Below are 14,304 nucleotides of genomic sequence, written 5' to 3'. Positions count from 1 at the left end.
CTTCCTCTGTTCCTATGAACATACATGAACATATTTACATATACAGTGGGTGGTTGCTGGTTTTATAAAGATGAGAACAAATGAAATATATAATTTTTTCATTTAATAATAGATTAGAGTCATCCTACCAGATAAATTCATACAGATTTACTTCAGAGTTTTAAATCTAGAGTATGAATTTACTACCATTTATTCAACTGATCCTCAAATGATACACATTTGGTGATTTGAGGTTTCTCCACAACATATAATACTGCACTAAACACCCTTGTGATTGCACACTGTTTTAATTTTATCGCCATGGATATCTGAGCCCTGAAATCCAACCTTTCAAACGCTACTTCCTTCCCCCCCATCCTCCCTGTCATTTGGAGAAAAGAGCTGAAGGGAGACTAAAGATGAGCTGTGAAAGCCAGTAATTACTCCATACAGCACATGGCCAGCAGCCTCCTGCTACAATATTTACGTGCTATTCCGTTGAGATGGTACTCTGCTCACATGACCCAAATGCAGTTCTCACTCCACCAAGAACACAGCTGAATCCAAACTGCATTGGCAGCTTTGCACATGCTCCGTCTGGCCCTGTGAATCCTCACTCACCCATTGAGATTTCTTTTGGTTTAAAACAACACACCAGCTGCTGAGGCTCCGTTACCTCCAGTATTTTCCTGGCCCAGATCCAAGGCAGGTGGCCCTCTATGAAAACCATTTTTCAAGGTTTGAGCTTTTTTTTCTGTATTTGTTGGGGGATAGAGTGTGTATAGCTGATCAGTGAGACCATAGGAAGTAACTCTTTTTCCTGTCAGGTATTACAGGAATAACATTTACCTATTTCCATCATTTGCCTTGACAAAGGCTGGCAGCTCCAATGCACACTTAATTCTCAAACAGAGGTCTTGGCAAGGGATGCTGTAACTGACTGTTGTGTTGACTGTAATGTGTGAGATGGTGTTTTCTCCTCTCTAGAGACCTGGATGCTTTTTGCCATTCTGATGGTAAATGATGAGACAGGCAACCATGGATTTCAGCACTCCATCTGTGTTTGATCAGCAAAAAGGTAAAAACGCTGCTTTAACTCACCCTTGGTTCTTTGCATCTTTAGTCCAACGGTAGGGATTTGCATTTGTACAGGGAGAGAGAGTAATGTGTGTGTGTGTCTGTGTGTGGGTGTGATGTGGGAAGAGGATTTCACATAGGAAACAAACCTGTTCTAAATGTTCAGTTCTCATTTGATAAGCATTTAGAAGGGAAAAATAAGCTTATGGTCTATTAGTCTTGCTAAAGTGCTCCTACCTACAAATTTTAAAAATTGGGTTTCAAGCACACCAGCTATTTCAGATAGTATCATCTTTATTCTCATTAGCTTTTTGTTCGAATCTTTAAAATATATACATTATAATAAGTAACATAAACCTAATATCTCATTGCTATAGTTTCATAAATATCTCTTGATTCCCTTCAGGAATATATGTTGCCCAGATTTATGCTGTAGTTGATATATTATCTCATCCGAGGTTGTGTAATGACTTATCACTATGTTATTATTTGCAATGAAAGGATATATCTTTCTTACTCATAAATTCCCAGTGTGGAAGTAATTTTCCACACAAAATGATTGCTGTGAAATTGATCCATCCTTATAAAAAACATGTATTCAGCCATTCAGTCTGTGCCTGTACGTTTTGCATATGAAGTGTGTGCGTGTATGCATATATATGTATATTATATATATACTTATGTGTAATTATGCAGCTTTCCTCAAATTTCCATTCTTTAAATGTAAGTAATATTTTAGAAGATTTTTAAAAAACATATCTGATATCTAAACCACTTTCAATACGCTCTGAGTATTCCTCAGAATCCTAAGATCCTTTGGTCATTTACCTGTTTTGGCTACACCGTGAAAATGGTGGTCTGCGAAAGCCTCAGTAAGAAAAGTCATTGCTTCTTTCCTTTTCCCTTTTCCTGCTCTAGGCCATAGTGTGTTTACTACCTACCCTTCAAGCTACATCTGGTTTCATGGGTGAATTATTTCAGTTCAGTGCTTTGTCAAGTTACAGACTTACATTTAGATTTCTGAGTAACTGCTGTGTGTGTGTGTGTGTGTGTGTGTGTGTGTGTGTGTGTGAGCACGCGCGCGCATCTTCAGGATGTGCCAGTTTACACAGCATTGGGCTAGGAACACCGTAGAGAAAGTGATTGTTACAGTTGTGCCCACCACATCCTTTGTGTAGTTTGTATCACTGACGGCAATCAGCAAAAGTGAAAATATGCTTAGATCCAAAGACCTCATACTGGCTAAAAAATGACATTTTTGAGCTGTGCAATTCAAAGAGAAACACAATGGGTTTATTTTTTAAGACTAATTTGAGGGAGCTAGAACTGACTGCAGAGCACTAGCCCCTCGTAATGAATCCATCTGTTCCAGTGTTGTGTCTCCTAACAGTACTGAGCCCAAAACATAGTTAAAATATTAATTTATAATTTTTATTTTCTTAAAACACCTTTCATGTGAGCAATTCACAGCTATTTCTCCACCCTAGACCTGATTCTTCCCCTTGTAAGTTAACCCTCTCCCTGACACCTCCATCTCTATTTTTCAATCATTTCTCTCTAGAGGTGCTGTGGTATGGTGGAAATAGCATGGGCGACGTAGGTTAGAATGGCAGAATAACTACTTCTTAGCTGTGTGATCTTAGCAAGTTACCTGACCTCTCTGGGCCTTAATTGCCTCAGCAGTAAAATAAAGGAAACGATGCTCACCTAGCAAGGTTGTTGTGAGAATCTAAAATAATGTACAAAAAGCACCTGTCACATTGCCTGATATGCATTAACTACTTTCAAACTGTGGCTGCTTTTGTTATTATCGTTGCTGTTATAATTATTACCACCCTCGACTGTGAGTTCCTCAAATGTGAAAGACTATTCACCTCTCTATCTCTAGCTTGAATTTAGCAGTTCTCAGAACAAATGAGGGTTTAGTTAAGGCCAGTTGACTATACTACATTATTTATTTTCTTTAGAACTCCAGAGTACCACTTAGAGCAACCCCTAGAACAACAGTTAACTAAATGATACCTGAATAGTTCTATTATCACATTAACCCTTCCACCTTCTTAAAAGCATGAAAGGCCATAATAGGTTTAGACCATTGCATAGATTCTAAATACCATATTGTTGGGCAAAACCATGGTGAAGTGACTTTCTCCTGAAAAGTTGAGTATGGGTAGGGCTTTAGTAGAGGATTTTTCCTTGAATTTCTAATATCTGGGGAATCAAAGCTCTAGTGTCCACTAGCTTTACATGCAGATGTTGACGAAAGACATTACATCTGGAAAGATCTTAGAAGTCTTGTAAGACCACTGCGACGGCATCGCCTTTATGGGATGTAGACATCGGCATTTAGGTACGACTTTGTGTCCTATTTTATCTTGCCTTCAAAAGAAAAACACTAACAAAAACCAAGGAAGTCCATGGTGTTCTCCACAACTGGTTGGCATTTGACTTGTTTGAATTATGTATGGAAAGTCATTGACTGTGGATTGTTCCCGAGGTTGGCTTGATTTTTGTTTTTGTTTTTGATTCTGAGCCATTGCATCCTCTACCAGCTGTTAATTCATCATGGGGGTGGGGGGAAGGAAATGTTGCATTGCTGTCCATAAGCTTTATTATTTTTTTATTATAATTATTAAAGACTTGGCTTTCTCCTTTCATCCCTGTGAGATTACAGATCTACCTGAAATGTAACATTGAAAAGAAAAAACTTGGCCACATATAAAAATCACCTAGGCAGTTTTTGAAAATCCTGACGCCTGGATTCCACCACTGGATATTCCAGTTTATTTGGTGAGGGGCATGGCCAGACAAAGCTTCCCAGGAAGTTCTAATGTACAACAAAGATTGAGAACCGCTCATTCCATCCATCCCCCTAAGATGTCAGATGGGAAAAGTGAAGCACTGAGAGGTTAAAATGGGGGCCAATTTATGATCATAACACACAGCTAATTAGTAACAGAGGGGACTGAGACCCAGGTGTTCGCTATCCAGACAACAGACTAAGAAGTTTCTTTCCAAGGGCAATCTCTGGTCTTAACAGCTACTTTGAGGTGGAGGTAGGGCTCAGGCAGCTCTGGCTTATGGTTGCCCAGAGAATGGTCAGCAATGTGCACTTGGAAACTATGATGAATAATGACCTTCAGTTTGGCTCAAACCAAAACCAGGTGGATTTGGTAAGTCTGAGTCCCTCCAATTGCATTTTTCTATTTTTCTCTTTAGCAGAGGTAATAAGACAACCCCATGCCAGGGGCTCGGGGACAGATGGACATTTGCTCTAGTCCAGTCTCAGTCCTCATCCCAGTTGCACGGACTTGGACAAACTGGTTGATCTTCTCATCTGTGAAATGTGGATAATATTATACATTCACAGGGTTGCTAGGAGGCTGAAAGATTGTGTTATCTTCCTGGCCAAGAGGATTCGGCCGTGTCCCTGGCTTGCCCTGTGAAGCTGTGAGGGAGGAAGCCTGGGTCTTCAGAGCTCTCCACTCCGGCTTTGTGCTTCTTACTTTCACCACGGCAACATCTCTCTGGTCCCACGTGTTCTCCCTGGCTGTCTTCCCTCTCAAAGCCCACACGCAGAAAAGGACCTGTAGTAAAATCATTTACTACAGAACACAGAGGTTCCTACTGAAGTTGAAACTTCAGTTATGTAACCAAAGATCCCTGCATGAGGAGGAACCCAGGCCTCAGAGAGAAAATAGAAACAACAAGGGAGGTCCCAAGGGCCTCACCCAGCCCAGCCCTGCCCCAGCTCTGTAAGAAGGGTTTGAGGAAGCTGAGCAGTGTGTCTGCAGGCACCTCTGGGGGGTGTGGCCCACCCTTACAGGTTTTTCTCTGGTAGAGCTGTTGTGAGAATGCGAGGAGGGCCTCAGCCCTCCAGCCCAGATTTATACAGAGCATCGTGTCCTAGGGCTGCTCTAACAAATTACCGTAAACTGAGTGGCTTCAGACAAGAGAAATGCAGTCTCTCACAGCTCTGGAAGCCAGAAGTATGAAATCAAGATGTCAGCAGGGCGTGTGCTCCTTCCGAAGGCTCTAGGGAAGAGTCCTTCCTTGTCTCCTCCAGCTTCTAACTGCCGTGGCTTCATCACCCCAATCCGCCTCCATCTTCACATGGCCTTTTCCTCTGCATGTGTGTCTGAGAACTCCCTCTGCCTCTCTCTTATAACAGTACATGTGCTTGCATTTAGGGCCCACCCAGATACGCCAGGATAAGCTTCTACTCTCAAAATCCTTAACTCAATCTTTAAACATGTGAGGTGACATGCACTCTTTTGCCATATGAGGTCATAGTCACAGGTCCCAGGGACTAGGACATGGATATACCTTCAAGGCCACCATTCAGCCTGCTACTTGGCATGAAAAAAGGTCAGATCTCAAGTTCCTTCTCAGAGGTATACAATCTCATGGCTGGGTTTTTGGTAAAATCTATTCTCATTTAAGTCGGAAGAATGGTTGGCATTTGGGAGGTGGGATGGAAAGGGCATAAGATAAAATGGCAAAACTGAGGTTCAAGCCTAAACCTGTCTGACTTCAAAACCCATCTTTTTTCTACTGCAATACTCTTCCTTGATCAACCATACATTTTAATGAAGAAATAAGACATTAACAAAAAATTAAATTAATGAAGCATTATTTTTACAATCAAGCTGTTATCCCTTGTATTGTGGATTTTTAAAACTCCCACATGCATATGTGCTGGTTTTAATTTCCAACTTTTCATCCAAACTGGGAACACCAAACAAAAAGAATTCAGAGTGCACAGATATGCACTTTGCTGAAAAAGCAAAAGTTAAAATTCTGATGTGACAAAGGAAGAATGCCTCCAAAGGAAGAATAAGCAAATTTTCAAAGGGGTTTGGGAAGAAAGTAGAGAAAAGGCAGGCAAAGGAGACAGGAAAGAGAGGGGATGACTTGGGCTCAGTTGATTTGGGGCACAGACCTTGAATGGGATGAAACCCAGGAACACTGAGGAGAATTCTGTGATTGATTTTCAGATTGATTGGTCCAGATACAGGAAGATTAGCTGGGAGGTGACCATTCCAGAGGTTCAGAAGCAGATTATCTGCTGCCTGTGGGAAAATGCTCAGCCTTCTCCCTCTCTTGGTCAAGAAAGAGGAACAGAGGGAAGAAGTAACAGGAGAAGAATTCTTTTTGCAATTTTCTTGCCCACTCAAGACCTAACCCGGGCAAACACGTTGCCTGGAAGCCTGCCCCTCCCCCTCCTCTGCCTCCTTCTTTGTCCTCTTTCCAGCACACAGGAACTTCCCTTCCATCAGCCAGCTCCTGAGAAAGGTTGTGACACATCAATCCACTCCCAGCCCCTCTTCTGGACCTAGCTAGAGGGAAGCCCCTGACTGATCTTATCCAATTACCATTCACTGGCTTAGAGAACCATGAAACCAAAAGTGATTCAGTGGATTGGGGTTGAGGGGAGTGGTGTCGTTGTCAGCATTCTCCACCATAGGACAACTACAGTGTCCTCAGGAATGGGGCCTCTTGCCTGACTATGCTTCGCAAGAAGGAGAATCTGGGAGTGGTACGCAGAGGGAATGAAGGCCCACCTGGTGAGCCAGATCTCCTGAATCAACCCTGATGTTATGTCCCACAACTTGGCTAGATCAACTTCAGAAGGCAAATCCTCAGATTAGCCCCTTGTCTGGAAGTCAGCTGGGTCACCACACTGAGCTTTTCCTACCATCTCTATTCATTAACTCCATATTTCTTTAGTAATTATTAAACAACTGGGTTGATTAACTGATATCCATAGATTTTCCCTTTGAGGCAACCATTTGGATGCAAGGATATTTTAATGGAGCCTAAAGGAAGAACCACTAAACTTGTAGCTACTTTTATTCCCAAACAAGTAGAAAAACAAACCTCTCACCCATCCGCAAATATAGGACAAGGTGAGGAGGTAAGGGTCTAGATGCACTGAGGCCCAAGGTTGGTGTAAAAGATGGGTATGGGCTAGACACCGTGTTGCAGAAAGACCACATCCACCCAGGAGTCATGTTTAGCACACTTGTAAGCCTAATAAATAGGCCCGTGTGCTTAATAAGGGCCCTAACTTTGTTTTCTCAACGTAAAATTTTAAAATGTCAGTTGCTTATTGATGAGGCCACTCTTGTTTTATTGTGTCCATTGGGGGAAGAAGTGAAGGGACAATGTTCCAATCTACATGAGAACTATTTCCATTTCTAAAAGTATCCTCAGAATTTAAAAAATATACACATATAACATTTAATAACATTCTAATGCTTTTTTAACTTTTTGTTTGAAAATAATTTCAAACTTAAGGAAACATTGTAAGATCAGTATAAAGAACACTGTCTTTTACCCAGATTCACCTGTTAACATTTTACCCCATTTGCTTTATTGTTAGCTCTTTCTCTGTGTCCATCTCTACGTCTCTTTGTATCTCTCTGTTTCTCTATCTGTCTCTCTGCCTTTCTCTATATGTATGTATGTATATGCTTATTTGTGTTTGTGTGTGTGTGTATACATGTGTATGTACTTTTATCTCATCTGCCTGCATTCCAGTTTTGTCTATTGATCCAATAATGTCTTTTATAGCATTTTACCCCCAGTACAGGATCCAGTCTAGGATTAGGTACTACATTTAGTTATCAGGCCTCTTTAGTCTCCTTTAACCTGGAACATTTCTTTAGACTTTCTTTGTCTTTTATGACATTGACAGTTTTGAACTTATAGTCTCTCTCTTTTTTTAATACCAAGTTCCTCTTCATGGGTTTGTCTGACGCTCCCTCACAACTAGATTTAGATTATGCATTCCCAGCCAGAACACCACATGGGCGATGTATCCATCTTAGGTTATCACAGTATGGTTTAAATTCTTTTAGATGGTAATTTAATGTTACAGGTGTTGCACTATTAGATATCAACTGGTTCTTACAGAGTTTTTTAAGTACTGGGGTTTCTTTCTAAATGTAAAATTAGCATCACCTTCTTCCAAATATTCAAGCAATACAAAAAAGAACTCAGTATAGGAAGTGTTGTATTCTCTTAACTAGCAAAGGGCTCTATTCTTCAGAGTCTCTTAGCCCCAGCCTGTTCCCAGCTTCTCGGCTGCCAAGATAAACCCTAGCAACTCAACCTCCATGCGGGGATGGGGAGTAGCTTCCAAATGGAGACAGAGATCAGGCCAAGAATATTAACCAGTAGTAATAATCAGAAGAAGACTGATAACTCTGGTTTATTAAGCAGCTCCCATTTATTAAACCAGACACTGTGCAAAACTTTCACTCCTGTCATCTCACTGGATCCTCAACACAGCCTGTGAGATAGATTCCATTTCTAGTCCATCTGAGGTTACATGACTTATCCAAGGCCACACAGGACAAAGGCAAAGCTCCCATTTTTAACTCTGGTTTCTGACCCCCAAGGCTTCCTCACACTCTTGTTCACCATGAAGTTATACTTTTTGGATTCTTATAACCCACCTCATCAATCCCTTCATGACTCCTAGCACAAAAGAAAATAAAGGTGATGGCAGCTAGGTTTGCTCAAGTCTCCCCAGGGCTGAGCTTCCATTTGCAATGAGTTCTGCCCAGTAGGCTCAGCTTAGTGACAGGCCGACCTCTTCCATGGTAGGAGTGGATCCAGTCTCCATAGCAACCTGCCTTTAGAGCAAAGAAAGACACCAGAATCCTAGGAGGAGGAGGAGGTGGCTAAAAGGGTAGAATTCACTGGGATTCGACCTGTGGAACTGATGTGATGGGAATTGGTAATTTGTAAGGTCAGGTCTTGGCTTCCACCCCAGAAGCTTCTGAAGCCAGGTTCTTTATCATTTTCCTACTCAACCTATTTGTTCTGTGCAGCAACAGGTTTAACAATTCTCCAAGAGACATTTCAGAAGGCCCCGACCCTGTAATCAAGGTCACAAATAAATAGCAATTGATAAAGAGGGAAGAGAATTATTTTAACCTTGACATCCTAAGCTTTGATCCTGGGTGACCCCAAGATCATTCCTCTGTTCTCTAACTCCCAACAGTAAATCAGAACACAGTTTGGTGTTCAAAAAACAACAAAAACACCTTACTTTTAAGAATCATGAGAGGAACACCTGAAATTCATCTGAAATGACATTTTTATCCTTCTTACTTAGTGCTATTCAAGTCAGCTGACTCAGCATGACCACTACGCAGAGGTCTGGGGATGGGCTCGCAGCTGTCTGCTTTCAGGTGGTCACTGCAGAAGCCGGTCCAGATCCTGGAAGTGTTTTGTCTTAGAATAGTAGTAACTTGTAGAATTGAAAAGAGCTCAGTGAATGTGTAATCCAGCTCCCTCACTTTTTACATGTGAACGCTGAAACAGAGGGGTTAGCTGTGGTACAGTGTATTGGACTGTAATGGCCACTGGAGTCAAACCAAACAATTCAAGTCCCAGTGCTGCCACTCTTTTTACCGACCCTTCCCAGTCAGGACCCAGAAACGGTCCTTCTGCAGGTGTCACTGGAGCCAACAGAATGAGCCTGAGTTTGGTTCAGAAGTAAAGACGAGTTTTCTTCTTTGCTCAAAGAATGGAGAAACACGAGCTCACTCTCTAGAGGACCCGCTGTCCCTACAGGTTGTGGGCGGGGCTGCTTTATAGGATCTCCTCAGCAGGGCGGGGTGGGGGGGGCCGGGGGGGGGGGCGGGGCGGAGCTCTCCCAGGGTAGGCACAGCCATACCGCTCAGGCTCCAGAGCGCAGGCCCGGAGCAGCGTCTCTGCCCACGGCCGGCGGCCATCTTGAATTGAGGTGGTGTGTGCAGCAGCGCTTCTGTCCACGCCCAGAGCTGAGGCGTCTTGCACGGGCGCTTCACCCGAGGAGGAGCTCTGGTCTGAAGTGCCAAGTACTAGTACGAGGCCTCTGCACGCGGCTTCCTGTGAGCAAGTGAAACCAGACTAATAACAAAGGAACAAGAAAAAAGGTTAGACTGTATTTTATTACCCAGATTCTATTTTTCCATGAATTGTTAGTGGGCTATGCTGGTGACACTTACTGTGTGACCCAGCTGTTTAACATCTCTATACCTCACTTTCCTACCTTGTAAATTAAGATGGTGCTATTACAAAGGATTGTTTATAAAGATTGAATTAAGGAATACATGCAAAGTACCTGCAACCACTGCTGGCCCATAGTAATCACTCAGTAACTGCTAGAGGGTGTTATGGGTTTGTTATAAAGATGGTTATAACAGTCTTCAGAGGATTGTTAGAAAGATTCAATGACATAATACATACAAAGCACTTGGAACTATGCCTGGCCCAGAGTAACCACTTAGCAAGTGCTAGTGATTCTTATAGATGACTTACCTAAGGTCATATGGACAACCGGTCTTCTCTGGTCAAGAGAACATCCATCCCTCAAGTTACCTCCCCCTTTGTAATGAATTCATAGCATAGCACTCCTTTTTTAAATTTTATTTTTTAATTTTTTATATAATTTTTAAAGGTTAATTTTCATTTACAGTTATTACAAAATATTGTCTATATTCCCCATGTGTACAGTATATCCTTGAGCCTCTCTTATATCCAATAGTTTGTACCTCCTACTGCCCCCTTCCTCCCTACCACCACCTACTGTTAATCACTAGTTTGTTCTCTATATCTGTGAGTCTGCTTCTTTTTTGTTGTATTCACTAGTTTGTTGTTTTTCTTAGATTCCACATATAAGTGATATATAGTCTTTCTCTGTCTGACTTATTTCACTCAGCATAAGGCCCTCCAACTCATCCATGTTGCTGCAAATGTCAACATTTCATTCCTTTTTATGGCTGAGTAGTATTCCATTGTATATATACACCACATCTTCTTTATCCATTCATCTGTTGACAGACACTTAGGTTGCTTCTGTATCTTGGCAATTGTAAATAATGCTGCTATGAACATTGGGGTACATGTAGCTTTTTGAATTAGTGTTTTTGTTACATTCGGATATAAACCCAGGAGTGGAATTGCTCGGTCGTATGGTAACCCTGTTTTTAGTTTTTTTGAGAAACCTCCATACTGTTTTCCACAGTGGCTGCACCAATTTACATTCCCACCAACAGTGTAGATGGGTTTCCTTTTCTCTACATCCTTGACAACATTTGTTACTTGTGTTCTTTTTGACAATGGCCATTCTGGCAGGTGTGAGGTGATGTCTCATTGTGGTTTTGATTTGCATTTCCTGATGATTAACGATGTTGAGAATCTTTTTTGTGTGTGTGTGTGTGTGTGTGTGTGTGTGTGTGTGTGCAGTTGCTTTTATAAACAAATTTTAGGCTGGAATAAGGAGCTCCTAGTTCATCGTGTTGGAGATTGTCCTTACTGCTATAGGCTGTTGAAGTGTGCCTCCCTTATGATCTGGTTGATGTGGAAATAAGGACCTTGGCATACCGCATACTCCTCATATAAGGACTGAGGGGTACTCTTGGAGTTCAGCAATGATCTGGTTTAAGCTGCTTTCTGATACAATTCTGTTTCTGGGGAATTAACACTGCTGCTCCTGTCATTATCATTGCTTGAACATGCACACACTTTGGTTCCTCTTAGTGGTTCCTTCCTTATTGCGTTTCGTTGCATCCTGAGACTCCTGAAAAACAGGGTTTCTCTTACTCCTTTTGGACTGGGGAGAATGGTGATTGTCCTCTTTATTATCATTCCTTCTTTTCTGCTTATTGTTCAGTGACTGTGTTTCTAATTCCAACAATATGTCGGGAATTGGGTCTACATTCATATTTAGGACAGAGAATACATTAGTACTCGCCAAAGTGGCCCTGGCAGTATTGGCCGAAGAAGCAAAGCAGGATGATGGTGAGGACCAGAGATGGACCAGTACAGGCCAAAGTTGCCGTGTAAAAACATTCTGGCATGGCATACCTCCCTACTCCTGGCCCCAAAACCCTAGAGACCTTGAGTATCTTTTCATGTACCTGTTGGCCATCTGCATTTCCTTTTTGGAAAAATGTCTATTCAGTTCTTCTGCTCTCTTTTTTTTTTTTGGCTGCGTTGGGTCTTCGTTGCTGCGTGTGGCCTTTCTCTAGTTGTAGTGAGCGGGAGCTACTCTTCATTGCGGTGCACATGCTTCTCATTGCAGTGGCTTCTCTCATTGCAGAGCACAGGCTCTAGGCACTTGGGCTTCAGTAGTTGTGGCACATGGGCTTAGTTGCTCCGCAACATGCGGAATCTCCCCGGACCAGGGCTCGAACCTGTGTCCCCTGCGTTGGCAGGCGGATTCTTAACCACTGCACCACCAAGGAAGTCCCTTCTGCCCAGTTTTTAATCAGTTTTTTTTTTAATGTTGAGTTATGTGAACTATTTATATATGTTGGATATTAATCCTTTATCAGTCATATCATTTGCAAATATTTTCTCCCATTCAGTAGATTGTCTTTGTCGATGGTTTCCTTTGCTGTGCAAAGCTTTGGAGTTTAATTAGGTCCCATTTGTTTATTTTTGCTTTTATTTCCTTTACTTTAAGAGACAGATCCAAAAAAATATTGCTGTGATTTATGTCAAAGGGTGTTCTGCCTATGTTTTCCTCTAGGAGTTTTATAGTATCCGGTCTCACATTTAGGTCTTTAATCCATTTTGAGTTTACTTTTGTATATGGTGTTAGAGAATGTTCTGATTTCATTCTTTTACATGTAGCTGTCCAGTTTTCCCAGCACCACTTACTGAAGAGACTGTCTTTTCTCCATTGTATATTCTTGCCTCCTTTGTCATAGATTAATTGACCATAAGTGTCTGGGTTTATTTCTGAGCTCTATATTCTTTTTTTTTTTTGGCTGCATTGGATCTTTGTTGCGGCATGAGGGCTTTCTCTAGTTGCAGTGACCGGGGGCTACTCTTGGTTGCTGTGCACAGGCTTCTCATTGCAGTGGCTTCTCTTGTTGCGGAGCATGGGCTCTAAGTGTGCGGGCTTCAGTAGTTGTGGCATGCGGGCTCAGTAGTTGTGGCTCACGGGCTCTGGAACACAGGCTCAGTAGTTGTGGTTCATGGGCTTAGTTGCTCCGCGGCATGTGGGATCTTCCCAGACCAGGGCTCAAACCCGTGTCCCCTGCATTGGCAGGTGGATTCTTAACCACTGTGCCACCAGGGAAGTCCCATCTGGGCTCTATATTCTTTTCCATTGATCTAGGTGTCTGTTTTTGATAGCACTACTTTTTGTTTGGAAATTGGAAGAGGCAGAATTTGCCTAGCAAGAAAACCACATCAGAAAGAAAATAATTCCCAGAAAAGCTCACAGGTCTTGGAGTACTTCTACTTTCCCTTTCCTCTTTTTCTGGAGTTCTATCCTCTCAGTCTAAGACTTGCCTTCTAGATACAACTCATCCCATTGCTTAAAAGCCAGCCTACCTGTTAGCTTCCACTTTCCATGCTGGTGCCAGGCAGGTTTCTAGACTTTCTATGCTGTTCTAGGAATCGATATAGTCTTGAAGCACAATCTTACTTTTAAAATTATTATAGTTTCATAATGTTTTACGATTTGATAGAGAAATCCTCCTTTGACACTTTTTTCAATTTTTTTTGTTTTTTTTTCAATTTTTTTTGTTTTTGTTTTCCTCTTTTTGTTTGTTTTTGCTTTTGGTGTAGTAATACATTCACACAATTTCAAGGTATAAAACAATGTACAGTGAAAAATCTCCCTCACACCAACCCCTCCAGCCATCCAAATCCCCTCCTGGAAGCAAAACAATGTAAGCAGTTTCTTATATATCCTTACAAAGAGATTCTATGTATAGATAAGCAAATACTTAAGTATATTCTTTTTTTTCTTCTTCAAAGCATAAATTTATCCATTTATTTTTACAAATGAAAGTCAGTATCATTTTTCTGAGCCCACCCCCCAAAAAAACTGTTGGAACTTTCACTGAAATGACATTAAACTTAAAAATGAATCTGTATAATAATTAAAATTAGTTATACTATTTAGTTCTCCTATCTGGAAACATGGCATGTATCTTCATGAATCCAACTCTTTTCTTAGTTCCTTATTTAGATTCTGAATATTTATTACTGGGTATTTTATATTTTCATTTTAGTGAGTTATTTTCAATGTAAGGAGGAGTTAGTTTCCTCATATTATTTAATATAGAAGAACTATTTAGTTTCATATTTATTTCTAAATCTGGCTAACTTATTAATTCTAATGGTTCTCTGGTTAATTCTCTTGTGCCATCCTGGTGCACAGGATGAAACCAGATGGACTGGTTTCAGATCCTGCTCTGCCATTTAATAGCTGTACAACTTAGGGGAAAT

General features: G+C 41.4%; 1 protein-coding gene and 1 pseudogene across 2 annotated transcripts in view; one reads left to right on the top strand and one right to left on the bottom strand.

Moving 5' to 3' along the window:
• Positions 1 to 986: 986 nt before the first annotated feature.
• The window catches only part of ANKRD55 (ankyrin repeat domain 55), a 100,957-nt gene continuing 87,639 nt past the window's right edge, over positions 987 to 14,304 (top strand). Inside the window, exon 1 of one of the 2 annotated variants that reach the window (XM_065874730.1) lies at positions 987 to 1,057. In XM_065874730.1, the coding sequence (XP_065730802.1) occupies positions 1,000 to 1,057 (58 nt within the window). In that variant the 5' untranslated portion in view covers positions 987 to 999. The remainder of the gene's footprint in view (positions 1,058 to 14,304) is intronic. The other variant, XM_065874729.1, reaches the window with a different exon arrangement.
• Positions 11,347 to 11,779, bottom strand: LOC136121597 (protein VCF1-like; annotated as a pseudogene).

This window comes from Phocoena phocoena, chromosome 3, assembly GCF_963924675.1.
Source record: "Phocoena phocoena chromosome 3, mPhoPho1.1, whole genome shotgun sequence".
Classification (NCBI taxonomy): Eukaryota; Metazoa; Chordata; class Mammalia; order Artiodactyla; family Phocoenidae; genus Phocoena; species Phocoena phocoena.
This window is presented reverse-complemented; position numbering and strand designations above follow the sequence as displayed.